Source organism: Poecilia formosa, unplaced genomic scaffold (assembly GCF_000485575.1).
Source record: "Poecilia formosa unplaced genomic scaffold, Poecilia_formosa-5.1.2 Scaffold269, whole genome shotgun sequence".
Classification (NCBI taxonomy): Eukaryota; Metazoa; Chordata; class Actinopteri; order Cyprinodontiformes; family Poeciliidae; genus Poecilia; species Poecilia formosa.
In genome coordinates this window covers 158,525-185,602 of record NW_006800208.1, presented here as the reverse complement: position 1 = coordinate 185,602, position 27,078 = coordinate 158,525, and the positions used below count along the sequence as shown (strand labels likewise).

Below are 27,078 nucleotides of genomic sequence, written 5' to 3'. Positions count from 1 at the left end.
ATGGATAATTTTCATCTCTATTTACAGTTCTGCAAAGCTTTGTGTCAGTCCATGTCCGTCACCTCAAAACCAAGTAGAATACATTCAAGTTTGCAGTTGCAACTTGACAAAATGTGCAAAGTTTAAAGGAGAATAATTCTGTACGACTCAGTGCCATCTTGCTTTCCCTTCTAGTCTGACGACCGGACGGCAGTCGTTGTTCATCCTCGCGCAGAGAGTAGCTGAGCGCTCACGGCGGTGGGAGAGCGGAGCTCACCCTGCAACAATGCCCCCTTTGTCCTGGACTAACACCGTGCCTACCAGTCTGCTCTTTGATTTCCTGCCAAGACAAACCACTGTGTTGGGTTACAGTTCTTGTGGCAAAACAATCTGCACTTGTGTTTAATATACTACAGTCTGCCTGCATCGGGCTGGCTGTCAGTCAGGACACACACACACATAACTGAGTGAGGACCGGCTCCTTATCCCATTAGCGCTAATGAGAGAAGGGTACGTTCATTACGCGTGTTGAGGGCTACCTGCTCAGAGGATACGGAGGAGGAGTAACTGGAGCGAACCGCAGCATCAAAGAGAGATGAAAGACAAATCGCCATCCGTTCTCCTCGGGTCATTTTCGGACTAATGTTGACCCGCAAACCATCACCTTCCTTTCACACTCGCGCACACACGCCCACGCCCCCACACACACACACACTGCTGGCTCAGACACATTCGCTGTTTGCTTCAACAGAGTAAGTAATTTGCGTTGCATGCCAACATTCTTATTTTCCAAAAGCAGACCAACTGATGTTGGTCCAGTGAGCTACAACTGAGGCGGGCGTTTTTTTTTTTTGTTTGTTTGTTTTTTTGGTGTGGATGGAAATGGAGCTCAGGAAAGCGGACTTTGACAGCAAGAGAGTCAGGAAGATCTGCTGAGATATCTTAGTTTTTCAGAGTTCTGGACATTCTTTTATTAAAGTTTGGCCTTCGTCCAGCAGTGGGCGCCACTGGTCTTCCTAAAGCTGAAAAGAGTTAAAGACAGCAGAGCCCATATCACAACGGGAAAAAGAAACGATCCAAACAGAGTCCGGTTTGGGATGCAACATACACTTTTTGTTTTGAACTCTAGACACTCGACAAGTTCCTTAAGTTATCACCTTTAATAACGCTCATTCATAACGAAAATTTATTCAAGTGCTACGAAAATGGAGGGGATGATTAAGAAAAAATAGTTTCATGATGGAAAAAAAAAAGCATGATCCGATAAGCACGGTTGAGTTTGAGGGCTGACGGTAGATAATTAACTTCATGGAGTCAAGTTTTAACTTTGCTCCAAGAACAGCCACACACCATACTTCTGTACAAACAGCTCTATTCATGGGGAATTGAGTGTTTCACATGCTTTATTCTTTCCGTCTTTTATTTTTTATTCAGCAACATAAGAGGTTGCTGTTTTGTTATATTTTACAAATATGACTAAGTTTAATAATGTGAGGAAACCACAATTTTCTGTTTATTTGTTTAGTATTTAATAAGGAGCTCACCTGAAATAATGTTAAATGTTAATTATTTTATAATTCATAACAAGGTTCCCCCCAGAAAACTTGCTAAACCCGGTGCTCGGAGTGTTTAAAGTTGACAGGAAATTTGAAAATATCACTTGATAGTTATGTATTACTGGATGATTAATACATAAACACCAACTATAAAGTCTTAAAAAAAAGCCAATGATTAAAAAAAAAACTAAAATAAATCTAAGCCTTGTGGGAGCATAAGTAAAGCCTGGTGGCCCGCCAGGCTTATAATAAACTGTGGGAAAACCCTGAGCATACTGTGAAAAATGTTGCCCTTTATGTTAGAGAACACGCTCAAATACACATTGATTAATATTTGAATAAATGCCTTTTTGTAATTAGAACTTTGAGAAAATACCATGACATTTTTGTCCCCGTCAACAAGCCACCGGCATAATTCTGGTTGAATATTTGAGGCTTTTTCTTTCAAAATGTATAAAATTCCTGTAAATTTATTCTGATATTACATGTCATAGTAATTGTCTGGAAGTTAGTAGAGTAAGTGAGCCTCGACTTTACAAAACCAGGTCTAACTTGATGTGTTTTAAAATTGATGTCTAATTTACATCCCCTCTAACATACAAAGCCGACATGTCACTCTCTGTGACAGCTGACTTTACAGGATTTCTGAGAGAGACGGAGCGATTTTGCCTTTTCTATTAAGCATAACCGAGACATTTATCTTAGGTTGACAAACTTGCCACCAGCTGTCAAACATTTCTAGCATGTGGCTCTCTTAAGAAGTTAAAAAGATGTTGGCTAACATTTCTCTGAGCCAAAACTAACGGGTAAAAAAACCTGTGAAGGAGAACTGAGTTTCATCTTCTACTTCCTGACAACAAACCAACCATGTTACATTAAATGACAGAGATATTTTTGCATGGCAGCTATTTTAAAGTATAAAAGACACATCCCTTTGTTCAGTGTTTCCATGTCAAAAAAAGAAAGAAAAAAGAAAGCTTTAACAAAATCCACCACAAACCCATTGGAGAAACCGACAGAAGCAACAAAACTGCTGTTCTGCAGTAATTTCCTGCCACAATAAGACAAATTTAATACGACTTCAGGATTGTTTTAGGAGGGCCTCGCCCAGAAGCTGCCAAAGTCTTCCATAAAGTCCTTCATGTGGTTGTGAAATTTCAAGGTAGCGCTGAGGGAGTTTACAGACCTTTTTAGATCAAATTTGTCAAACAATCCCGGGGTTGAGTTTATTATCGTCTCAGGATGAGACATTTTTAGATGTCTTATTGTAGTACAACTCTTTGTTTTTTTTCTCCCTTTTTTTCTATTTTAGTTACATAGATAAGCAATATGTTTAAAAACTGAGATGACAATTTTGAGTAGTCTGATCTGAATAAAATAACTCAAGCTATTGGTGGTCTCGCCTGGACTGACGATCTGTGTTCATTGGTAATAAAACAAAGGTTTTAGTGGCAAACATTTAGCTCCAGCCAGCGTTTTCAGAAGCACTCCAACAGCGCCACCTGCAGGTCATCACCTTACATTGCAAGTGAATTAACCGTTTTAATGTTTAGGAACCGAATCCAAGAGCAGATTGGATTAGAAATGAGGAAAAGCTGCGTTTAAAATTGTGAAAATGAAAATGACCTGCGGCTGGTCTTCTTCTCTGTCTCCGCCTCGCCGGGTTCAGCCGCTTTCTCTGCACCTTTCTCTTTCTTAAGCTTTTTACTGATGAGCTCTCTCATCCTCTCCTTTTCTTCCGAGTCGGATTCGTCATCGCCGTCATCTGCCTCGCTGCCTGACTGGAATATAAGAGTAATATATATATTATTTTTTAAACATAAGTGAACACAATCAGAGATACACGACTCGTCTTTCTTTATCCGTTTAGCGCTCCGTCCGACTTACATTAGACGCATTCCCAAGTCTGGCTTTCTTCTTTCCTCTGTTAAAAACAGGATAAACACAGGTATATTTTCAAAATGAGAAATAACAGGTTCAGTAATGATTGATTCATGGACGTACTTAACGGCTGGAACAGAGCTGAGTCTGGGATCGTCTTTCAGAAGATCATGGCTGCTTTTGCTTTTTCCCTTCAACGTCTGATGGAAAAATAATAAAGATGAAGATAAAGGCTGGCGATAAAACAACGTTTGAGAAAAGTGGAAAAACTCATTTGGTCTTCACAAAATTCTCTTGAGCTACAAAAACATCACCTACTGAGTGATTTAAACACCAAGCTGCAGTTTATCCATCAATTGTCCCAATTACATGTCTTCTCAAAGTATTCCCACCCATTAAAGAGGAAGCATTATGTATTTTCCAGGCACAAAGTATCATTTTATAGCACAAATAAGTAACTATGTGAACTTCAATTGTTATACAATTGCTGAATATATATCAAATATGACTTAAGAATAATTTAACTTTGTGATATAACATCTTAAAATTGGGCCTTTGTCTCTTTAAAAACTCCTGCTGAATGGTTGCCACGGGAGATTAAAGGATTTCCCAAACATGCATGAAATAATCAAGGCAACACTCCAGGTGTATTTTTGATGAGGAAATAACATTACAGCATGACAAGAAAGCTCAAAAAAGTCAATTTTTACATAATACTGCCCCTTTAACACATAAAAATCTACAACGTGGCGTCTAGTTGAAGATGGAGCTGAAATGGGGGTAGGAATAAATCTGTACCTGGCTAACTTGAGTCACCATCTCCTCATCCTCCTCAGCTTCTTCTCCAAATGATAAAAGGTTGAAATTCCTACAAAAAAATAAAAGTTTTTTTTTTTGTTTTTCACTGAATCGTCGACAACAAACATAACATGACGGAGATAAATAATACTTAAGGTGTCCGATTGTAGAGATGCACCGATCCAATATTGATATCTGAATCGGTTATGATATTGAAAACAAATCTAGATCGAGTGCCACGTAAAATGTGTCTCATCTATAAAGGGAGGATCTATTCAGTCTACTTCTATGGCCGTTATGCTCTTAATTGTACTGACTGAACAAATTAAAGTTGTTTTTACATGTTTGACCAAGATTGTGAAGCTAATGGTGTATTTAAGTGAGCTGTACTGATTCAGAGTTATTAAATAAATTTGTAATTCAGTGCATTTATGTCTGTGTTAAAAAAAAAAGCAATTTAAATCCAATCAACATTGTTTTTCTGTATTAGATCGGTAATAGTCACAGATGTCGGAATCGGAAGTGAAAAAAGTGGATTGGTGGATCCTTATCTGATTATCCAAATAACACCATAGAACAATGGCAGTGTGTGGAAAGAAAGACAAATAAGACACAATGATCAAATTAATATGATCAGATAGCTATGACTCAAGTATTCCCATTAAGATCAAACAGTTTAGTAATGCCTCATTTCACATGGATCAAAATAAAGTCCAAAATTATTGATTTTTCAGATTGGTTTTTGTACAATGTCTGATATTTCTTTTAAAATGAATGTCTGTATGATTATTATTCATACAGATTCTCTTTTGCTCTCTTTTTGGGCCTTCATCAGCAGCAAAAAGAGAAAGAAAGAGAAAATCTGAACACTCACTTTGTGGCTTTGGACTGGGATTTTTTCACTTCCTCTTTATCCTTTTCCTTTCTTGATTTCTTGGTTTCCCGAGGTATGATGTCATCAAAAGGAGAGTGCAACACCTGGAAGATATTGGCAACAAACCCTTAAAACCCTACGAAACAAAAAACCCCCAAAGAAAACAAGACACACTGGTTTCAGTGAAATACCTCGGCCGTTCTTATCTTGTGCGGTTTCAGCGGCCGCTCGTTTGCGTCACATTCGACTTCCGCTAACCGGAGCAGGTTGTAAATCGTGTCTCCGGTGACCTGCAGACGGATGGAAAACAGGGGCCACGGCGTTATCTCCGTCTGGAGTCCAGGTGGAGGAAATGCAAGCCTTCAAATGTTACCTTGCCAAATATTGTGTGCTTGTTGTTGAGCTCATCCGCGCGCCCCAGCGTGAAGAAAAACTGACTGCCGTTATCGTGCTGCCCGGCGTTCGCCATGGCGACCAAGCCCCGCCGAATGAAGCGCAGCCGGGAGTGGAACTCATCCTAAACGTTTCAGGAGGAAAGAAGCAGTTTGATGCCAGTTAAGTTTGGGATGAAGTTTATTTTCTTTACAGACGTCTTTGGTTTATAAATTTCTATAAAACATTAAGGAATTTTTTTTCTAAAAAAAGCATCACGACCTTGAATGGGCGCCCGTAGATGGACTCTCCACCTGTTCCTGTGCCGGTCGGATCCCCCCCCTGGATGATGAAATCTTGAACCACTCTGTGGAAAATGGTCCCATCATAGTAACCTAGATAAGAGAGAACCGCATTACAAAACAATGCAGTAGCACTTTGAGTTAAACACAGCTTTAATTTGGCTTAACTTACTATTTACTTTACTATTGTAAGTATGTGTCTGTTTGTAAATTTATATTTAATGTATGTACTGAGATCTGAAAATGCAAAGCTGTATAAAAATAGCTATATATTTTTGTATATTTAATTTTACTTTTTTTTTTCGTTTTAGATGCACCAGTAACACTTGTATATGTGTCTATTTGTATTTATAGTCACACTTATAGTTTTTCAGTATTTTTTCTGTGTGCTCTGATAATCAAGAAATGACATTTTGCTCACACTTTTGGCACTATTAAAGGATTATCTCATCTTGCTTTACTGTGCTGTATCATTTGAGATACTTATTTAAATAAAATGTACAATTATTATTATTAATAATATTCCTCCAGAAGTTTACAGAGGAGCAGCAAAAGCAAATGATGTGTGGGTATGTCTTCATGTAAATCCTATTTTTTTTCTATGTAGAATTTGACTGCCACTAAATTAAATATATAAAATTAAAAGCTGGATTTTTCAATTATTTTAATGCTTGCTTAGACTTCTTTACGGGAGATGAAAACAAATGCGGAGGGTGCTCAATTTAAGAAAACCTTACCTTGAAAAAAATCTAGTAAAAGTGGATGCAAAGAGAGACAGTTATTTCTAAATAAAGAACAAATGCTACTCCCTTCATAAAACCTGATATTATTTTGCTCTCTACACATAAATATGAAAAAATAATATTAGAGCACATTGGTGATGATGGTAAGGTGATGTACCGTAGTTATTCATTTAAATGGCAGCTAATATTTAGATAGTTTAGTGCGTTATTTCTCAGCATAAACTCAACAATTTTCTGTCACGTATTCTAGATACAGGATCATTCAGCTGTAAGTTTGTGATTTTTCTGCATTGACTGCAGGTACATTCTTACCTTCCATGCACAGCTGTACAAAGTTCCTGCATGCTTTAGGAGCCTCTTTGGACCACAGCTCGATATCAATCTCCCCAGCTGTGGTCTTCAACAGGACCTTAAACGCAACACAGAGGCAGACATATTAACCTGAAACTCTGCATTCCGCATTTCCCCCATATTTCCTTTCGTTGACAAGGACACAGTTATTAGTCAAAACCCCACAAATGTATAAACTTTGCAGGTTTAACAAGAAAAGCGCCCACCTTTCCACTCGTGGGAGGCTCCTGGATGTAAATGTTGCTCATTCTGCAGCTGAGCTAATACGTTTTGTTGTGTGTGTAATATACGGAGAGTCCTGTTACTTCACCTTTAAACACTTTGCTCATATAAAAAATAGTAGCAAGAAAGTGAATTATCCTTAAATTGAGAATTGCTTTTCGCAAATGTGAAAAATATTATGATTTCCTTCCCACAACCATGTTGGCTAGTCTAAAGGCTATTTCCGAGTTCAAGGGTAGTTTCAATAAGCATAATTATTATTTTGTTTTAATTTTATGACTTTTAGTTATGATTAAAGTTGAGAATATTTTTCTAAACTTTTTTAGTAAACTTGAATGAATATAGAGCAAGAAACCCCAGCATACACAGAAATATTTAATTTAATATCATACAATAGCACCCCTCAGTGGATGAGCACTGGTTTATTCCGAATGCTCTGTGATAATTGGCACGCAGAAACAGCAACGGGTATATTTGGTTCCGGAAGTCACAAATTAAAGTAGAAATGTATTTAGAATATATTCCAGTTTAAGCGCATGCTTAAATTCAATATTAGGAAAAATAAATAAAAAATATATGTGCACTATAATGTATTGTTGGCGCTATAAAAGAAATAGACTGAAAATCCGAGCCGACCGGAAGTACCGCAAGCAAAGAAGGACCAGTCGGAAGCTCGCAGAAATGGCGGCCACCGAAAACAATGTGGAGTTGAAGCGAAAAGCTGATGATAGTCAGGAGAAGGAGATAGGTTCTGATTGGGATGGAGATGGAGAAGATGCGGACTGGGTCGGACCCATGCCGAGCGAAGCCACGAAGGCAAAAAAGAGAAAAGGTGGTGTTTTTAGGAGCGAATTAACAACATTATGGCGGTCATGTCCAACTTCTAATGTCTTCTCTAATGAGGCCTTCTGTTTATTTCTCCCTTTGCTGGCTGTTTTTCATCAGTCCTCGAATTTGAGCGTGTCTACCTGGACAACCTCCCATCATCTGCCATGTATGAGCGGAGCTACATGCACAGAGACGTCATCACACACCTGGTCTGTTCAAAGTAAGTGACGAGAAACAAGAAAAGTTCACTCTTGAAGTAGGACTCATCGGACACTTTGAGTAAAGAGCGACTGCTTTTATCACGCCTACTTCAAAAGTATTTTAAATGCTGATCTTAAGCTGATCAAAGGCAGTCCGGATGTAAGAATTGGCTTTGTGTTGTTTTGGATCTGGGACTTTCTCACGCATAGAGTCTCTTTAAATAGACTGTACTACTGCTAACCATCTTGTTAAATCATGACTTTGACCTTACCTGAGATAAATCACACCTGCAGTGCGTCTTTAGATATTGTTCTGGGTTCTTTTGAGACTCGTTGATGACTGAATATTACATCGGTGTGCAAAATGTTCATTTGAAATATGTTCGTCAACAATTACTTTACTCCAAAGTATTCTTTGCTGTATTGTTATTGCCACATTGTATGGCAGTTATCACCACCATTTCGACACCTTTGTGGGGTGAAAAAAGGCCTGAAACAGATGGCAACAAGACGAAAATAAATATCGGTTGTTCATATCAACTCAGTTGTATTTATCAGACCAATACTGATATGTCAAAAATGACTAATATCAGCCGTTACCAATGTTAGTACCAATATATCGTGCATCCCTACTTTGTTCCTCGTCTGCTCTTGAATGTCTTCAGATTTGTGCAGGATGTGCTGCTTTTTAGGATAGTTTAGAAATGAAACCATAATTTGAACGTTGCTTTTGGTATTTAATGACATTATTTCTGTCTATAATTAACATTTGTTTGACTTGAAAGACCAAGTCAGAAACCTGAAATGGGATGTTTTTTAGCGTAAAGACAAATTGAATCCACAAACTTTAAGTTGGTGAGAGAATTTACACACACACAAAAAAAACATACAAAACAGCCACAGGCTGTGTAAAAATAACCTTTGTGGTCTTATTTATTTGGTAGACGACTTAAAAAATCGATATGAAAAGGTCAACATGTGTAAACGTGTTGTGATGTGCGCCTCTGTTCCAGGACAGACTTCATCATCACCGCCAGCCAGGACGGCCACGTGAAATTCTGGAAGAAGAAAGAGGACGAGGGAATTGAATTTGTGAAACACTTTCGCAGTCATCTCTGTATGAACTGAATTGAAACTGAATCCCGTTCCGCTGCGGCTCCTGCTCCGGTTCTGAACGGTGTCATTGCTCTGTGTGCAGCTGTGATAGAGAGCATCGCAGTGAGCGCAGAAGGAGCTCTGTTCTGCTCCGTCGGGGACGATCAGGCCATGAAGGTGTTCGATGTGGTCAACTTCGACATGATCAACATGCTGAAGATGGGGTGAGTCCAGCACGGCAAAGACACAGAAAATACTGATTTTATTATTTTTATAAAAATTTTACATGCATTTACAGAGTGTCAGAGTTGACACCTATTAAACACAGCACAATAACACAGGAAAGACAAGAGAAAGTTAGATTCTGAATACTCGCGAGGAGAACAGACAGAGATGTGCTTTCAGTTACAAATCTCCTGCTGCTCTGAAGCACATCTGCCTGCCCCTCTCTTTTTATTGTCTTTAGGATCCCTGATCACAGAGAGCGCTGTAACTCTAAAGAGAGGGGGAAACACACTTCATCACACAGTCACAGCGCCAAGATTATAGCTAACTAACAACACAATCTATCTCACACTAGCTTATCTAGTTCCTGACCCAGGATCAAACAGGACAAGTTGTGAATCTTCACGGCGATGGTTTTGTAGCTATCTGAGAGGTCAAAGCAGGGCGTTCTGTGAAGAGCTGCTGTCACTGCTCTTCTTCAGAGAGGCCCTCTGAGAAAGGAAATCAGAATGATTAACAACACAGAAACATTTCTTAAAAGATATGACTAAACAAATAAGAGTACATAAACTAAGAACATATAAAACAGTATAACAAATAGTTGATAATAATACAATTTACCTAACACAGAGTTGAAGGAAAACTTGTCATTCTTTCATGGTCCAGCCACAAGCCTACATTTACTTAGTTGAGATAATGAGTTTATTTTTGTATTATTTCCACTTTACCTTTATACCATTTTATTTGCGTATTATTATGGCTTCATTCCTGTATCATTACATTTTTCTTGAATTATTATGACTTTAATCTCATGACTTTTTGTCGTACAACATTATTCTCGTATTATTCCGACTTTTTGTTGTATGACTTTTCTCATAATATTACATTTTTATTCTCGTGACTTTGTTGTATGTTCTCTCACCACTACGACTTAATTCTCGTATTACTATGACTTTATTTTTGTATTCTGACTTTTTTCTCGAATTATTCCAACTTTATTCTTGTATTATTTTTGTCATGGTAATAAGATCCTTTTCTTGACTTTTGACAACCTTATTTTCATAATATGACTTTTTACTGTGCAACTTTTTGCCACACTCATATTATTATGACATCTCACATCCTTCTGACTTTTTTTCTCGTATTCTTACGACTTCGTTCTCATAACCTATTCATTTTTTTCCTACCTTGGCCTTAGTACTCTGTCGTATAAACCAGCATGAAACAGAGCATAAATGTAAACTGGAAGGTTTGTGGCTGTAGCGTCTCAAAATGTGTACAAAGTTAAAACATATTGATCCTTTTGACTGTGTCACAGTTTTTCCTCTGTGCCTGCAGGTTTCATCCAGGTCAGTGTGAGTGGATCTACAACCCGGGCGACGCCATCTGCACCGTGGCCTGCTCAGAGAAACCTACAGGAAAGATCTTCGTGTACGACGGGAGGGGAAGCAACGAGCCCCTTCACGTCTTCGACAAGCTGCACTCCTCGCCGCTCACCCAGATCCGCCTGAACCCCAAATTCAGAGTCATCGTGTCGGCCGACAAAGCGGGAATGCTGGAATACTGGACGGGCCTCCGCAACGAGTTCAAATTCCCCAAACACGTGGGCTGGGAGTACAAAACGGACACGGACTTGTATGAATTCGCCAAGCACAAAACCTATCCCATCAGCCTGGCCTTCTCCCCCGACGGGAAGAAGATGGCCACCATCGCGTCCGACAGGAAAGTCCGGATCTTCCGCTTCCTGACGGGGAAGCTGATGAGAGTGTTCGACGAATCGTTGACGGTGAGTTGACCGCGGGTCCGCCGCGCCCTGCAGTGACGTCATGCTGGTGTTTTGCTCGTCCTCAGATGTTCACAGAGCTGCAGCAGATGAGGCAGCAGCTGCCCGACATGGAGTTCGGCCGGCGGATGGCCGTGGAGAGAGAGCTGGAGAAGGTGGACGGCGTCCGCCTGACCAACATCATCTTCGACGAGACGGGCCACTTCGTCCTCTATGGGACCATGCTGGGCATCAAGGTCATCAACGTGGAAACTAACCGGTGGGTAATGCATTTTGCCGGATGATAAATTGTCTCAGAAATGATTGCAATAAATGATAATATAGTTATTGAGACCATAATCAAGTAGTAATAGCTTAATGAAACCCATTCAAAGATAAAACAAAACTTTTAATTTTACCACTGGGAATGAAAAACATTTCAAATATTCAAATTAAGCAAAACAACCAAAATAATTAAAATGGATTTTGAAGTCTTGGCAACCAAGATTATATTCCAACAAATAACAATCATCCATCTTAGACAGGGAAAAAAGTGTCAGGTAGTGCAGACTACCTGACACTGGGTGTCAAATGTTTGGAGTGTTTCTCAAAATGGCGGCTTTTCAACAGAGGAGGATCTCTTTGTCCAAATTCAAATGATTGCCCTGATTTTAATTGTTTTATTGCTGAGCAGTGAGTTCATGTCCATCTGTGAAACTGCAAACAGAATCATATCTTTTTCAACATATCTACATGTCTCTTTCACAATTAAAACCAGAAGTTTACGTACACTTTTATTTCTCTTGGGTCAATTAGAATTACCAAAATAATTTTGATTTGCCACAATAATGAGAGACAATCTGTCAGAGGCTGATCTAAAAACAAGAGAAGTTTGGTCTGAACTTCAGAGTGTGGCTGCATCTCCATTATGAAAATGCGCAGAACCTTGTCAGTCTACTGCTAATGTTGAAGAAACACAATACTGGAGTTGCGGCGTTTCCATTAAACAAGAAACACGATGAATAATCATGTGATCATCATGTGATCAATCATGTGATAAGTCATTCAAAAACATGCTGCGCCACGATCCTCTGATCACTTCCTGTCGTATCCTTCGTTTCTTTTATGTTTTTTTATCTGGTTGTTGATGGTGTGACTTGGGGGATGTGAAAACAAATGTGATCAGATAAACTCAGATTTCAACTTGATGCCAAAACTTTTCACCAAAATAGTTTTTTTTTCTAATGTGTGTCCATTAATCACATTTGTTTTCCAAATGTCAAATTGTGGAACTTTATGGCCAATGGAAACGCAGCTATGCTTGTCTCTTTATTTGGTGTGCGTAAACTTCTCATTTTAACTTTTATTTTCTTTTAATTGACAGTAAATAATAAGAACATTATCTAAAGGAAGGGGCAGTTTAAACTGCAAAAAAAACAAACAAACATGTTTTACATTAAATCCACTAGTTTCCATTCAGACAACTTTGCTTCTCACATGTTTTAGTCACATAGTTCCATTTTTAAACTATTATTATTTCCTGATACTCCTTGCCTTGCCGTCCGGCCTCTCGTCCCAGATGTGTGCGCATCCTGGGGAAGCAGGAGAACATCCGGGTGGTGCAGCTGTGCCTGTTCCAGGGCGTGGCCAAGGCCATGGAGGTGGCACCCACCATAGAGATGAAGGCCTCCGACAACCCCGCCCTGCAGAACGTCGAGCCCGACCCCACCATCTTCTGCTCCGCCTTCAAGAAGAACCGCTTCTACATGGTGAGACGGCAGGACGGCTTGTTCCAACGGCCAGCTTCTTTTCTCACCTTTTTCTGTTTTAATCTCTCATTGTGATTTTTGTTGTTGTTAGTTTACAAAAAGAGAACCAGAGGACACGAAGAGCGCCGACTCGGACAGAGACATCTTCAACGAGAAGCCTTCGAAGGAGGAGGTGATGGCCGCCACTCAGGCCGAGGGGCCCAAGAGAGTGTCGGACAGCGCCATCATCCACACCACCATGGGCGACATCCACCTCAAGCTGTTCCCCGTGGAGTAGGTTTAACTCCTGAGCACGAGGCGTTCGGAGCTGCTTCCTATGTTTCAGGATTTAGAAAGTATCTCTGCTTTTTCTTTTTTTTGTGTGTGTGTGTGTGTGTACTCCTGAGCACGAGGCGTTCGGAGCTGCTTCCTATGTTTCAGGATTTAGAAAGTATCTTTGCTTTTTCTTTGTGTGTGCGTGTGTGTGTGTTTAGGTGTCCCAAAACTGTGGAGAACTTCTGCGTTCATAGCAGGAACGGTTACTACAACGGTCACATTTTCCACAGAGTCATTAAGGTAGGTTTTTGTCACCAGTGGGCGGAACAATAATTGTTTTCTGGGAGATTGCCGAGCTTTAATGAGCCGATTTTGATTGAAAAATCTGAAAGAAGAAAAACCGAAGTCAAGCCTCTCGTTTTCCACAGAGCTTCATGATCCAGACCGGAGACCCCACCGGCACAGGCATGGGTGGGGAGAGCATCTGGGGAGGCGAGTTCGAAGACGAGTTCCACTCCACGCTGAGGCACGACCGCCCGTACACGCTCAGTATGGCCAACGCAGGCGCCGGCACCAACGGCTCCCAGTTTTTCATCACCGTGGTTCCCACAGTAAGTCGCCCTCACAACCGACTCACCAAGCAGGAATTACTGCCATTTTTAAAAAGATTTCAACTTTTACGAGTTTATTTTCTTTTTGTTACTTGCTGAAGTATTGTCAAGTTGTGAACAAGCAGGCGACTCTCAACTTTGACGTTTGACTACCTGAATGTGGCTCCGATCCAGATTCATGTATCTGTAGATGTTACAACAACGCATTGAAAATTTAAAAATGGAAAAATATGAAGATATCCACGGTGGGATTTCCACTGGAAAACTAGCTAAGTGCGGTGTTGTGTTTTTTTTTTGTTTTTTTTTTTTTTTTAAGTTTTTTGAAAATTTGAATGATATAATTAAAAATAATTTTCTTTTTGCACTTCAATTGTCTTGTCACTTTTTAAAGTAAATACTTTAGTAATCAATCTGTTGATTATAAGCTAGTTTTAATTCTTTTTCTCCTCACTGGACTTTCCTGTCGAGCACCAGTGTGAGTCACATGCAGACATCTGTGACTCAGTGTGGTTGAGGCTACCACTAACTAGCTAATAAATACTTGTTAGCTACCTGGCTAGGCTTTTTTCGTTTTTGCAATCGTCTTGGACAGGTGCAAATTTATCGCCAGGATGCCGAACGACGATTGTTTCGGCATTGAATCTACAGGGGTTATGGATGTAGAAAACATAGCACAATATGCAATTTTCTTGTCATTTCTGTCATGATGCAGGTCTTAAATTTCATCCATAGCGGTCTTAAAAAGTCTTAAATTTAATTTGGCGACTCATCCAGAAGCTCTGCTGACTGACTTCAACTCTTCTGGTTTCCTCTTGCCTTTCTGCAGCCGTGGCTCGATAACAAGCACACGGTGTTTGGAAGGTGCATCAAAGGGATGGAGGTGGTGCAGAGGATCTCCAACGCTAAAGTCAACCCCAAGACCGACAAACCCTACGAAGACATCAGCATCATCAACATCACCATCAAATGATTCGCTCTTTCAATTGCCTGTACAGTGATGGCCGTTTTTACAGACTTATTAAAAGAAAACTTTGAATTGTACCTTTTTTTTTTACCCATCAAGTTCTGGGTTAGATAACTGTTGAAAGGAGGAAACTTCAGCCGTACAAATGATGTCAAACATTTTTAATATGTTTTTTACAGCATCACATTATTTATAATTTACAAAAGCCGTCATCAAGTCCACTTGTAACAAAGGTTTCACTGCGTACTGTTCTTCCACGCCTCAGTTCTCACAAACTACATGAAAAGGCTTTTTCACACGTGCATTGTGATTTTTTTTTCTTTTCCTTTTTATACATAGATACAAATATTAAACATTACATAGCAATGAATAAAAGATCCAACTCAAACCATGGTTCGTCGTTAAGTGTCAGTGTTCGGTTTAACGTCTTGGATTAAAACGGTGCGCCATCTTCTACGCGCTTCCATATCAACACGCAAAGTGAGGAGATAGTTTCACATTTTTTATCTTTTCTCTTTAACAACGAGGTCAATGCTCATCTGGCTCCACATACGGAAGTTTGTTTCTGCCATGAGAGAGAAAATAAAAGCCCAACAGGAAGTCGTATTTATGAGATTCGAAGATCCAACGTCAATTTCAACTTTGGACACAATTTTTTTATTTTTTTTTACTTAAGTAAACTTTCAAAGTCAATGTCGACTTTTAAAGTCATGGTGAGATTCAAACTCTGAATTATGAGATGGAAAGCGACGCTCGCTCTCTTACGTGTCACTTTAAAAGTCTAAATTATAATTTTGCATTTCAAGATCACGACTTGGAAAGTGGAAATTACGACTTTGGATCTCAATCACGACTTCCTGTTATTTTTCTCCCCCATTCATGGCGGAAATGGATTTCAAAACGGAAAAAAAGAAACTGGAGAAAAAAAAAAATCTGGCATTTCATCTTCTGCTCACAGAAACGCCCCCCTCTCCTCTACGTCTCTCCCTCCTTTCCTGTCTATAAATAAATTCAGTAAACAGTTACTCTGTAACAGAAAGCAATCCATTCAACCGGAAACAAGCAGTGCGACCCCTTCAAGTCCAGTCCGGAAAATCAAACAGGTTCACACACTTGGAGAAACTAGCTTAAGACGACTCGAAACGAGCCGATTGCACTACAGCAGGCGTTGCTGACATCAGGCGATGAGGCAACGTGGACACCGACTAGAAGCCACTGGACTCACTGAAGCGATAACTGGTTACTACCTCTGTTGCTAACGTCATTTGCAAAGATGTGCTGGATTTACAATACAAGGTCACTGTAGTCGCTTACCTGAACTAGCTAACGGTTAGTGAGTTAAACTTACAGAACTGAAGCTAAAAAAAAAATTTAAAAAAATCACAACAAGGACTCTGAATGGAAAGAATAGAGTCTAGACTGTCGCAGCACAAGGAGCGTTTCAGAGTAAATAGGTTCAAGCCGGCTAGTTACTGAAGTAAAGTTGATGACCACGAATGATTGGGGATTCATTCGGAGAGTTTAGAAGCTGTCCGTGGTTTTAATGAAACCAGGGGAGGCGTTTCCATCTTTACTCAAGAGGAAAATGAAACGAGGGGCCGGGCTTTCAGCCGCGTCCTGGAGGTTTGGGGTAAAGTCAGTAAGTGCAGGACGCGTCGGTGGCAGATTAATAATGATGATGTTTAAGCTACATCCAGGACTCCAGCAGCCACCAGCTGCCTGGAGAGCCAGTCCAGCCCCTCGTGGAGGCCCATCCCGCTGCGGGCGTCGCAGCCCTGGATGTGCCAGCTTCTCCCACAGCACAGCTTGTGCAGACTCAGCAGCTCCGTCATCTCCTCCACCGACACGGCGCCCGGAACGTCCTGCGAGGAGAGCAGCACGAAAAAGTGAAGGGCTCAGTTCCAAGCCGGGATAAAATTAAAAATAATAATAATAATAAAAACTTTTACGTCGTTTACCTGTTTGTTTGCGAAGATGAGCAACAAGGCGTCCCGCAGCTCCTTCTCTGTCAGTAGCTTGGCCAGCTCGCTGTGCGCCTCCATCAGTCGGTCTCGGTGGCAGCTGTCGATCACGTACACCACCGCTGTGAGAACAAACCACGGGTTTCACAAAGTCAGATTCAAGGTTTTTTAAGAACCTTTTTATAACAATTATGAATAAATCTTAAGCCATGCATCACGACAGAAATGTACAAAAGAAAACATTGTAGCAGTGCAAAGCTTTTCTTGCACAAAATGCATGTAACATTGTGGTTTGGCAACAGAAGTAAGCTAGTAGCGAAGACGAACATCGTCCAACAAACTGGCCATGAATTTACCTTTATGGCAAATTAGATAAACAATAAGATAATATATCGCTAATTTTTATGATATTGATCATTTCTACGATAATATGATAAATTAGATAGAGGAAAATACAACTGCGCACTAGGACCATTGTAGATTATTATTTTTTTTTGATTAACAAAAAATAAAAAGGCTGGAAAAGTCATAAATTTGTAAGAAAAACTTTTGCAAATAATTTCACATATTTTCAAGAAAAAAAAAACATGTAAAGTTCTGGAGCTCCAAAAGTGGAAATTTACTGCACTTTTACTTCTACCTACAATGACCCTAATGCGCTCGTTAGCTAGAAATATTAGCAGCTAGTTAGTGGCAGCCTGAACCGCCTGAAGTCAGAACAGAATGAAGACGTCTGCTGGTTCATACACATTTTCTAACTTTTCCCAAGCCTCCAGCGGCGCTCAGACTGGGCAGTGCTTACCATGACAAGTTAAGATGCTAAGAGAAAATCAATTTGCCTGCTTGACTGTTCTTTAGGTTTACTTTCTATTCCCACTTGACAGTAATTTTTTTTACTAGTAAACTTTCTAAATACTCAACCTGAACCTGAACGTACCTTGAGTGTTCAGATAATAGTGTTTCCAGAGAGGTCTCAGTTTATGCTTTCCTCCCACGTCCCAGATTGTAAATTTCAAGTTTTTATATTCCACCGTCTCCACGTTGAAACCTGGGAGAAACAGGAAGGAGAAACATCTTTGATTTAGATGTTAACTGTTGATACTGCAGCCTGGTGTAGCGCGTTTTTAAAAAGAGGCACTACCGATGGTCGGGATGGGCTGCATGAACTCATCCTGCTTCAGCTTAAAAAGGATGGTGGTCTTTCCCGCTCCGTCGAGTCCCAGAGTCACGACTCGGATCTCCATCTTTGGACCGATGTGGACTCTGTTGTCCTGGAAGGAGAACACATCCCTCAGCCGTCTGGTGTTTTTTTTTTTAAAGTGTCTGTGGGTGGAGACAGTGGGTACCTTAGTGAAGGTGACGGGGATGCCGGCGTCCAGCTGAACGTGATCGGCCAGCTCTGTGAACTGGTGCTGCTGCTTCTGAAGAGTCTCCAGCAGACAGTTGATCTCCTGCTTCGCCAGCACCACTCGGCAGTCGTCCTGCGGAGGAAAATAACGTGATAACTCAAGAATGTTTGTGAATCCGTCTGATTGTTTGTTTGTGTTTGCTTAAAGAGGCTCCTGACCTGCTGGAGGGTTTTCTCGCAGTGCAGGCAGGCGGTGGAGACCTGAGACAGCAGGATGGTCATGTCCTCCTGCTGCTGCCTCAGCCAGATGAGCCTCTCCCTGACATGAGCGTCCACCACGCTCAGGGCCATCTCCTCCTGACGGCACAGCGTCTCATGGAGGTCGGCGAAGTACGCACGGACGCAGGAGCGCGCGCTCTCCGCCGTTCCAGGGACCTTCCGGGGTAAAAAGAAATGTTTTAAAACAAACATTTGCAGGAAAAAGCGTCATCATTCAGGTGGAAGCTAGAAGCCTTACGTGTTCCGTGTGCGCCATGCCGATGCTGTCCTCTACTATCTGCTCCCCTCCCTCGATCTGCTGCACGATGCCCACCAGCTTCCTGGAATACTCGGACACCTCGTCTGTGAACGTTCGGATGCAGTGGGCCATGTCCAGGATGGACGCACGGATCTGGTTGGCTTCCGTTTCCAGAAGCGCGTGCTGCACAGAACGCATTCAGACGGGATCTTTAATGAAGCGGTACGTTTTCACGAGTTAGACAAGGAGCAGCTGTAAATGTAAATATTGAAGCTTTGCCACAGATTCTTGTTTGGATTTAGGTCTGGATTTTGATTGGTCATGATAATTGTTTTATTTTAAGCTGTTAAAAAGCAGTGGAGGACACTGCTAACTAAAGACTTAGCTCTGTTAACCCTAAGGCCCTAGTCGTATATACCTCTATTAACATGGTGTTTGCAGAAGCTAATGCTAAAGCGCTAACTTCTACCATCTTGATGTCCTGGCATAGTGTGTTGCCCTCAACACAATAAAATCAGTTATTTTCGTTCCCAAGGATATAATTGGCTAATTACTTGATGAAATGCTAACAGTTCATAACCAAAACTTCAACACAGATGTTGAACTTTATTCAACTTAAGGTTTGCAAAGCAACCAAGTAAATTATCCCTCTAGAGTTTATCTAGAAAAATTCATTCAGGGGAAGCTAAGTGTGCTAAAAAGCTCAAAGTTAGCAAAACGCTAAACAAAACAAAATTGCTCTGCTAATAGCGGATTAGCACAAGTGCTAAATTGTTCCACTATTGTGGAACAATTTCTAAAAGGACTTTGACATAATTTTTCTTCACCAGTGGAGTCTTGTGTTAAGTAAAACATTTACTGATTTATTTAAAATACTTCAAAATACTAGTCTGATGTTTTTGTGTAGCTCTTGGACAAACATTTCTGATAATTCTGTCTGAAATGAAGCTGAGTGAGAGAAACGTTTTTAGGAGTTGGCAAAAGCGCTAAGCTAAAAATGAGATCATTAGTAGAAGTGTGCAAACCACGGTTAAAAAGTTTTGAAAAGCATCAAAATTCACAACATGTTTGTCTTTCACTTAATAAAAAACATCGATGTCTGCGGGCCCAACCTGACCCCTGGCCTACCTTGTGTCCTTGGTGCTTGCCGTATTCTTTGCAAACGCAGCACATGAGAGGCCCCGACTGGCAGGCCTCCTCCAGGCAGACAAACTCGATGGCGTGGACTTGGTGCTGTGGACACAGCATCTTCTCGTGGGGCTTGTCGGCCAGCGGCACCCGGCGGTGTTTGGCCAGCGTGCGGGTGGAGTGAGTGAGCTGGGAGCACTCGGCGCACAGGTGCGTGGCGCATACCGTGCAGTACATGGACGCCGTGTGGCTCTCGTCCTCATCGCAACGGATTATACACTGAGGAATGGGGGGAGAAGAGGAGTGGATTTTGTACTGTTTTTAAAAATGCGTAGAGATTTTTCTGAGCCTGTGAATATGGCCGCCTTACTTCTCCCATGCCTTTCAGGGCGTCCTCGGCCATTCCGGACTGGTTGCTTGCTCCATTCTGGAGGCGCTCCAAGAGTTCGAGCAGAGCAAAGTTCTTCTTTAGACCCCAAACTCCAGAGTCCCCTACACAGACAGACAGACGGAGTAAAAGATTTTTACAGCAAACTGGAAGAAATGGAGAGAGGGTACAAACTGTACAATACATTCTGGACAAGTAAGCTTCATTTCTGGAAACTAATTTGCGACCCCTACACTGTAAAGGCAGTGGCGCTGAAACTGATTTTGTTATTTATGTGCATCATTTTCATTTTCATTTATATTTCAGTCCATGTGGTGATGTGATTTTGTAATATCAAATGATTAAATGTTGCTCAGTACTCAAGCAGCCTTTTTACAAAATACTTTCCTACTCTAACTTGAGTTAGTTGTTTATATTTAGTCTTTTTCCTTTCTATCTGTCTTTGTTTGCCTAACAGTCTTTTAAGTTTTTTCCTCTGTCTAAAGTTTGGCTTTTGATTCCTTTGGTTTTTGACCTTTTGATGCCTTTTAGCATTTTGGCTGGCTTCTTACCTTGTAAAGCACGCTGTGCTGTTGTAAACATGTTAATAAATTTGACTTGGCCTTGATTTCTTGAATGGCTACTTTTTGCGCCGTTACTTGAGCACAATTTTTGGGTACTCTGCCCGCTTCTGGGCTGGTGAACCCCACTGCATTTTTACTGTAAATGCAGTGGGGTTACAATTCAAAACAAACTAAAACTTTTTACATTACAATACAAAATACAAAAACATATGGTGTTTGAGTAAACCATACAATACGAAGTAAACTGTATGGTGTTCGAGTCTGGGGAATCAATTTTCTCTTTTTATTCTAACTTTTAATTAAACATTTAGAAGAAAACCTTTTGTTTTTTCAAATTTGGACTCACGAGTGTTGGGTCATTTTCTGTCAACAACATAATTCTGAAGAGTAAAAATGACAACCGCCCACCATTGGGTGCTTAGATACACATTTCTAGGCGTTGTTGTTTTCAATTTCACCAAGCACAAAAATAATTAACAGTAATAAATGCCTTTTTCATTAATATTCTAATTTCCTGAACATGACTTAGTACTTTATCAATCGTCACGCATAGGCCCATTAAGATACCCTGAAGTTTGTGGTTGCAGCATAACTAAATGTTAGAAAAAAAAGTCAAGCAGCTCTGTAGTATATGAATCTACACTGCTCAAAAAAATAAAGGGAACACTCAAATAACACATCCTAGATATGAATGAATGAAATATTCTCATTGAATACTTTGTTCTGTACAAAGTTGAATGTGCTGACAACAAAATCACACAAAAATCATCAATGGAAATCAAATTTATTAACCAATGGAGGCCTGGATTTGGAGCCACACAAAAATTAAAGTGAAATGTTCCCTTTATTTTTTGAACAGTATATTTTCCCCTTTAGTCTTGCTATTTTACTTCTCCAGAAAGTCAGCATCAGTGCTCAGCAGCTCCCGGTCCCTCACCCAGCTCTGTGACCTGTCTGTCGAAGGGGCAGCGGACCGCTCTGCCATGCAGGGGCAACCGGGTGAGACAGTCATGGCACACCGTGTGACCGCAGAGCAGCAGGCGAGGGACCTTGTCTCCTTGGAGGGAGAAGACGTCCTCACACACACCACACTCCAACACCTGCAACAGAGACGAAGCAAAGTGAACTGCCCGTCCTCCAAAGCTTTGACAACTGCAAAGAGAGGGTGATTAATTTGAACAAAAAGCGGAAGGATGCTTCCAAAGAATGTAGTTATGAAATGTCAATCCGAAGGAGAAAGTTGCAATTAACTTGGATCCTCTGTTCTTTTTTTTTCTTAATGCAAACGCAAAGCAACACGCAGCTTTTCCATAACATCCCCACAACGTGTGAACTTGTGATTGCTGAGCTTTAGTTTCAAACAGCTGCAGTGCTCCTGAACCAGTGCAAACGCCGACTAGCGATGGCACACAGAGCTCTATTAGCATGCAACAACGCTTCCCAACAATACCTGCCCGCCTTACATTCTACATATATCTTCAATAATAATCAGAAAGCAACCCTTTCATGATAAAAAATAAATAAATAAATATATATGCATACGCAGTTCCTATAAGAGCTAGATTGTCCTTTAGCATCCGTTGCCAACAACGCCAACGCAGCAACCTTAGCTCCTCATTATAGCCGAAGAAACCCCGCACAGCGACCCGAGTCTGGCTGTTAATGTCCAGTGACATTATTCCAACCTTGACGGTGCTTCCATTCGCTCCCCTCCCGTGCCGGAGACAGGGCTCCATCATCGCTACAGCGCCCTGCTTGTTTATCCCTGCTGCAGCGGCGGCCATTCTCAGACGACAGCGGAGAGGACAACCCCCCCCCGAGCACTTCCGCTTTCGTTTGCTAGGACTAGTTAGCATCCGCAGCTACCCTGTGTAAACTTTATAATTTGACAATTTCCACACTTTATCAGGTCAACTCCGTAAAAGCCAACGTATTTTAGTGGGTCTTTATGTGATAGACAGACATAAAGTAGGGCATAATTGTGAAGTGTAAAAAAACATGAAAAGGTGTGATAAACAAAGCAACTATATAAGCTTATTTATCTTTTTTATTTAATGTGCTGCCAGACGACGTTGTACCTTACATATTATAGTTCAAGGCAGGTACGCTAACTATAAAAAAATAGACGCTAAAGCTAAGTTTACATAAACTAACGAGCTCTAACAAGTTCTAAGCACTTCTGACTACATATCCCATCATCCCGCGCGGCGCTATTTTGCATCAGTGACGCATTTTGGACGCGTCTTGTTTCATCAAATGATTCTGTATGCCGTTACAAGTGGAAAACTACTCCTTTCATGACAACAGTAATCCTATTTAAGCATTGCGAGTTGGTATGTTTGTTAATTTAACGTGTTGTTGTACTGGATGTGATAAAAATCTAAAAAAAAAAAAAAAAAAAAAGACGAATGTACCATGGTTTTATATTCGGCGGGAGAAACACTTTCTGATTCAGTTGTTATTGTTATCGCCAATACTTCAGGTTTCCACCAGTGATGTCTCAGCAGGCCCAGCAGACGGGGGCCACGGCCCCTGACTCTCCCGTGATGGTCGTCACAAGTAACGTGCAGAAATATGCCATAAAGAAGAAGAAGGTCCTCAGTGCTGAAGAGAGTGAACTCTTTGAATTGACCCAAGCTGCAGGGATCACAGTGGATCAGGAAGTCTTCAAGTGAGTGTCCCAAATCGGCAGAAATGTGAAATCTTTTTGTTTTGCCTGGTGGAGAAGTGAACTGATTTGTCCTTGCCCTACCAGGATTATCGTGGACCTGCTGAAGATGAATGTGGCCCCTCAAGCAGTTTTCCAGACGCTGAAGGCAATGTGTGCGGGCCTGAGAGTCACTGAAAGCTCCGCAGAGTCCTCACACACAGCGAGCACGACTGCAGCACCTGCAGAGGTCAAAGGTCAGTGTGCTTGTTAAAGTTAGGACAAACGAACAGCTGTCTTAAGACTTAAACTAAAATACATTGAAGGACCTGTTTAGATAAACATTACTCTGTAGGAGTATTGATAGCACTGGAACTGTGTCACAACTAGTTCACCTTACAACCGCCTAGTCTTTAAATGTCTGAAGAAGTTTGCTTTTATCATTTTCCAAGTTCAGATAAATATGGAAACCAGTTTTTTCTAAACACAAATTTATTTGATAACTCTGCACCAGGACAACACACTCAGACACACTAATATCTTCACAAGTCTGGTCAAACATGTAAAAACAACACAATTTTCATTTGTTCATTCAGTGCAATTAGACGTCCCTCTGAGCACAGAGCGTAGAATTAAACTGAATAGATCGAGACCAACACAGATATTAACATCGGATCTGTGCATCTCAACAGAGAGCCTAAAAATAATTGGTAGTTTTTATTTACTGCTTCATACCTCAGCAGTGCCTTGATATTGTGGTAATACCCGGCAAATATAAATGCTGTTCTTATTATTATTACTAGTTTCTTCCCACAATCTTTTCTTTGCTCCTCACTTCCTGTTTCACATCTGTAAAATCCACATGTTCCTTAAGTTATTGTTCAGTTCAAACTCACACCAATTCCTCCCTGTTTACATCACCAGTAAGGGCTTTCCAGTCCTTACTGGTGAAATGAAGACCAAGCATAGCCTCTGTGTTTGCCACTGTTTCTTCAGATTTCTTTTCTGTTCCGCACAAATTGTTTCTTTTCTTTCTGTGCCCCATGCTTCCCGAAGAGGAAGAATCTCTGGTCTCTGGGAAAAGCCCCAAGCTCGCCGCAGCCCACCATTCAGCGTCAGCCCCCAGATCCGCAAGGGTCAACACTAAGATTGTGGTCTACGGCCCCCAAGATGCTAGCTCAGCTCACTCTCAAGGTCCCCTCTCCTTCACCTCCATCTGGGTTTTTTCCTCAGAAACAGCAGTTCTCGTAATTTTTACAATACAAACCCAGAGACTTCCTCATCCCATTGATTGTTTTGAATGGAAACAGTTTTTTGTGTGTGTGTGTGCATGTGAGTGCGCGCAAGCATATTTAAACTAGAACGTCCGTGAGTGTTTTCATATTCACCATGCAGTTCTTTTATTTTGTTTAAACATGTTATGCTAACATTTGCATGTAAGCATAAAAATGATATGCCAACTTAACATTTAAAAATATTATGCTAACTTTACTTATGCTAAAACATTTGTTAGTAAAGGTTTTTATGCTAACAAATATTTTTATGTTAGCATAAAAAGTTGAAGAAGAAGTTAGTGAGGGGAGAAACTGTTTTTATTTATGACCTTTTGTCAGATTAAGCAGAGGCAGTTAGAAATTATACATCTGGAAAACAATAAATTATTTTTGGATTAATTTAGCATTAATCAAAATTTGGCAACATGTGCCTCATCTCACTCCGTTGTTCCCTTCCCTGACTCCATAAGTGTCGTGCTGCTTGGAACCAGAGATCAGAAAATCATCTTTATTTTATCTTAACCTCTGATTTGTTTGTTTGTTTGTTTGTTTGTTTGATTGGTTGGTTATGTTTTTATTTTTTCAATCAGTGCGCAATAAACCCGGAGCAAGCCAGAGTGAGAAGAGTCGAGAGCCCTCCAGCCAGAAGGTGCAGCGGCAGCCAAGCGCCACCAGAGGGCAGAAGACCAAGAGCTCAGGCAGCAGTAGCTCTTCGTCACAAATAAACTCGTCATGAGAGCCTCTTCGTTGTGCGACCTTATGTAAATATGAAGGCTTAGTTTCATATAAATTATTTGTTTACTCTGTCACTGTTTACGTCTCAAATGGTTAGAATTATTTGTTCTTTGTTTTAATGTTTTACGTCCATTTGGCTTGTCAACGACAAAAGAAATGTTACTTTTTTCATCTTGACATTCATTTTGACAAATAATACTAAACATTTCAAACTACCGTTCCTCTTTAGTGAGTATGCTTTCACCACAAGGGATGATGGATTGTTTTGCAAACAAAAAGTATCTCCTTATCCATGTTTTGGTAACACTTTATTTGAAGGGGGCTGAATAAGACTGTCATGACACTGTCATAAACATGACATAACACCTGTCATTAACATGAATAAGTCTTCATGAATGTTTATGACTGTTGTCATAAAGTGTCATTCGGTAAATTATGACACTTTTAATACAAAGTTGACATTATTCAAAATGTCTTTGTTATGACAACTTGACATTAACCAAGAAATCATTACTGATATAAATTTGTTATAAAAGTATTACTGATTGCACTTTAAAAATTAGGTAACTTTATGTTATTAAAGGTAAAGTTTAAACAGTAATGATTTCCTGGTTAATGTCAAGTTGTCATAACAAAGACATTTTGAATAATGTCAACTTTGTATTAAAAGTGTCATAATTTACCAAATGACGCTTTATGACAACAGTCATAAATATTCATGAAGACTTATTGATGTTCATGACAGGTGTTTATGACATGTTTATGACAGTGTCATGACAATCTTATTCAGCCCCCTTCAAATAAAGTGTTACCCATGTTTTTAATATAGTTGTTGCTTGACAAATGGAGAGTTTACCTTAAGTGACATACCAATAGTAATGTCAAATATTTAGGTTTCTTTAAAAACCCAAAATGCATTCATGTGTACATGTTTTTGTATCATTAAACTCAAATAAATATAATCTACGTTTAACTTGCCATGTTTGATTTTTTTTTTTTTAACAATTTCAACAAAATGATCTCTTTTGTCACCCCTTAGAGAACAAAGGGAATTTGTGTTGGCAGTAGTTTCAAAACTACTCATGCTTTTTGCAGTGTTTTACATTAATTTGTTACTAATTTTGCACATCTAGCTAAATACTAGCTCAAGCTATATTAATATAGTTGGTTTAAGACAAGTTTTACATAAATGTCTGTCTTTCATTAGCAGCTTACCAAAGTTGGAAAAATGACTAGAAATCATGCTTGAATTTTATTTATTTTTTCCTATGAGAGTCCAGTTTCAGCATGTGAAAACCAAAACTTTGTCCACGCTGCTGTTTGTCAGTGTGGACAAACGGCAACTTTTTTTAGTCTTTCCAAAGATTCTTTATTGGTTTTTGGTCTAGAATCTCTAGACTCTGACGAGGCACGTCCAACACATTTTCATCTAAACAATGCATGTCCAACAGTGTCCTGCTGGTGTTTTAATATATGTCCATGCTCCAACTCAACTCATTCAAATAGTTGAATTACATCTAGAGGCCTACTGATGAACCATTATTTTCATTCAGCTGTCAAACCTCTGGAAAAACTAAAACATGCAGGATACATGTATGTTTTACATACAGTATGTTTTAGATACTGCAAATCTTTTGCAGTATCTAACAGGTTTTCTTCCAGAGTCTTCTTCCCAGATCTACAATCCGGACAGGAAATAAAAAAAGTTTGAATCAAGTGGAACTGTGACA

At 40.2% G+C, this 27,078-nt stretch overlaps 4 protein-coding genes across 7 annotated transcripts in view; 2 read left to right on the top strand and 2 right to left on the bottom strand.

Annotated features, from left to right (window-relative positions):
* cwc27 (CWC27 spliceosome associated cyclophilin) overlaps positions 1-7,306 on the bottom strand; it is a 30,990-nt gene extending 23,684 nt beyond the window's left edge. Inside the window, exons 1-10 of the mRNA XM_007570792.2 lie at positions 7,063-7,306; positions 6,818-6,914; positions 5,743-5,855; positions 5,462-5,605; positions 5,280-5,378; positions 5,089-5,192; positions 4,215-4,284; positions 3,540-3,616; positions 3,423-3,459; positions 3,162-3,316 (exon numbers count right to left, since the gene is read on the bottom strand). Of these exons, the coding sequence (XP_007570854.1) occupies positions 3,162-3,316; positions 3,423-3,459; positions 3,540-3,616; positions 4,215-4,284; positions 5,089-5,192; positions 5,280-5,378; positions 5,462-5,605; positions 5,743-5,855; positions 6,818-6,914; positions 7,063-7,104 (938 nt within the window). The 5' untranslated portion in view covers positions 7,105-7,306. The remainder of the gene's footprint in view (positions 1-3,161; positions 3,317-3,422; positions 3,460-3,539; positions 3,617-4,214; positions 4,285-5,088; positions 5,193-5,279; positions 5,379-5,461; positions 5,606-5,742; positions 5,856-6,817; positions 6,915-7,062) is intronic.
* Positions 7,307-7,543: 237 nt separating this feature from the next.
* On the top strand, positions 7,544-16,157 carry ppwd1 (peptidylprolyl isomerase domain and WD repeat containing 1). The gene is made up of 11 exons (XM_007570793.2): positions 7,544-7,910; positions 8,024-8,126; positions 9,120-9,223; positions 9,305-9,425; positions 10,765-11,212; positions 11,278-11,468; positions 12,768-12,957; positions 13,049-13,230; positions 13,431-13,512; positions 13,641-13,823; positions 14,650-16,157. The coding sequence occupies exons 1-11, from the start codon at positions 7,655-7,657 to the stop codon at positions 14,791-14,793; spliced, it is 2,004 nt and encodes a 667-aa protein (XP_007570855.1). The 5' UTR covers positions 7,544-7,654; the 3' UTR covers positions 14,794-16,157.
* Positions 14,934-22,525, bottom strand: trim23 (tripartite motif containing 23). 2 transcript variants are annotated; one of them, XM_007570794.2, is made up of 11 exons: positions 22,378-22,525; positions 21,630-21,792; positions 20,112-20,233; positions 19,742-20,020; positions 18,614-18,796; positions 18,316-18,531; positions 18,095-18,229; positions 17,890-18,019; positions 17,686-17,796; positions 16,746-16,870; positions 14,934-16,649 (listed from the first exon to the last, which is right to left on the bottom strand). In XM_007570794.2, the coding sequence occupies exons 1-11, from the start codon at positions 22,474-22,476 to the stop codon at positions 16,470-16,472; spliced, it is 1,743 nt and encodes a 580-aa protein (XP_007570856.1). In that variant the 5' UTR covers positions 22,477-22,525; the 3' UTR covers positions 14,934-16,469. The 2 variants fall into 2 exon arrangements, with proteins under 2 accessions (XP_007570856.1, XP_016536576.1); XM_016681090.1 differs by lacking the exons at positions 20,112-20,233; positions 21,630-21,792; positions 22,378-22,525 and having other exon boundaries at positions 19,742-19,825; positions 19,897-20,004.
* Positions 22,526-22,887: 362 nt separating this feature from the next.
* mzt2b (mitotic spindle organizing protein 2B) lies at positions 22,888-25,356 on the top strand. 3 transcript variants are annotated; one of them, XM_016681092.1, is made up of 5 exons: positions 22,888-23,017; positions 23,175-23,363; positions 23,448-23,596; positions 24,396-24,533; positions 25,204-25,356. In XM_016681092.1, the coding sequence occupies exons 2-5, from the start codon at positions 23,188-23,190 to the stop codon at positions 25,347-25,349; spliced, it is 609 nt and encodes a 202-aa protein (XP_016536578.1). In that variant the 5' UTR covers positions 22,888-23,017; positions 23,175-23,187; the 3' UTR covers positions 25,350-25,356. The 3 variants fall into 3 exon arrangements, with proteins under 3 accessions (XP_016536578.1, XP_016536577.1, XP_016536579.1); XM_016681091.1 differs by having other exon boundaries at positions 22,889-23,025; XM_016681093.1 differs by lacking the exon at positions 24,396-24,533 and having other exon boundaries at positions 22,893-23,025.
* The last annotated feature ends 1,722 nt before the right edge of the window (positions 25,357-27,078 follow it).

Coding starts and splice junctions, on each gene's coding strand:
- ppwd1 (XM_007570793.2), top strand. CDS start 7,655: ATGTGCACTATAATGTATTGTTGGCGCTATAAAAGAAATAGACTGAAA. Junction 9,224..9,304: donor ACACTTTCGCAGTCATCTCT/GTATGAACTGAA, acceptor CTCTGTGTGCAG/CTGTGATAGAGAGCATCGCA. Junction 13,824..14,649: donor TCATCACCGTGGTTCCCACA/GTAAGTCGCCCT, acceptor GCCTTTCTGCAG/CCGTGGCTCGATAACAAGCA.
- trim23 (XM_007570794.2), bottom strand. CDS start 22,476: ATGGCCGCCGCTGCAGCAGGGATAAACAAGCAGGGCGCTGTAGCGATG. Junction 16,871..17,685: donor CTATTATCTGAACACTCAAG/GTACGTTCAGGT, acceptor TTGTTCTCACAG/CGGTGGTGTACGTGATCGAC. Junction 16,650..16,745: donor TCATCTTCGCAAACAAACAG/GTAAACGACGTA, acceptor CTCTCCTCGCAG/GACGTTCCGGGCGCCGTGTC.
- mzt2b (XM_016681092.1), top strand. CDS start 23,188: ATGTCTCAGCAGGCCCAGCAGACGGGGGCCACGGCCCCTGACTCTCCC. Junction 23,364..23,447: donor GTGGATCAGGAAGTCTTCAA/GTGAGTGTCCCA, acceptor TTGCCCTACCAG/GATTATCGTGGACCTGCTGA. Junction 23,597..24,395: donor AGCACCTGCAGAGGTCAAAG/GTCAGTGTGCTT, acceptor TGCTTCCCGAAG/AGGAAGAATCTCTGGTCTCT.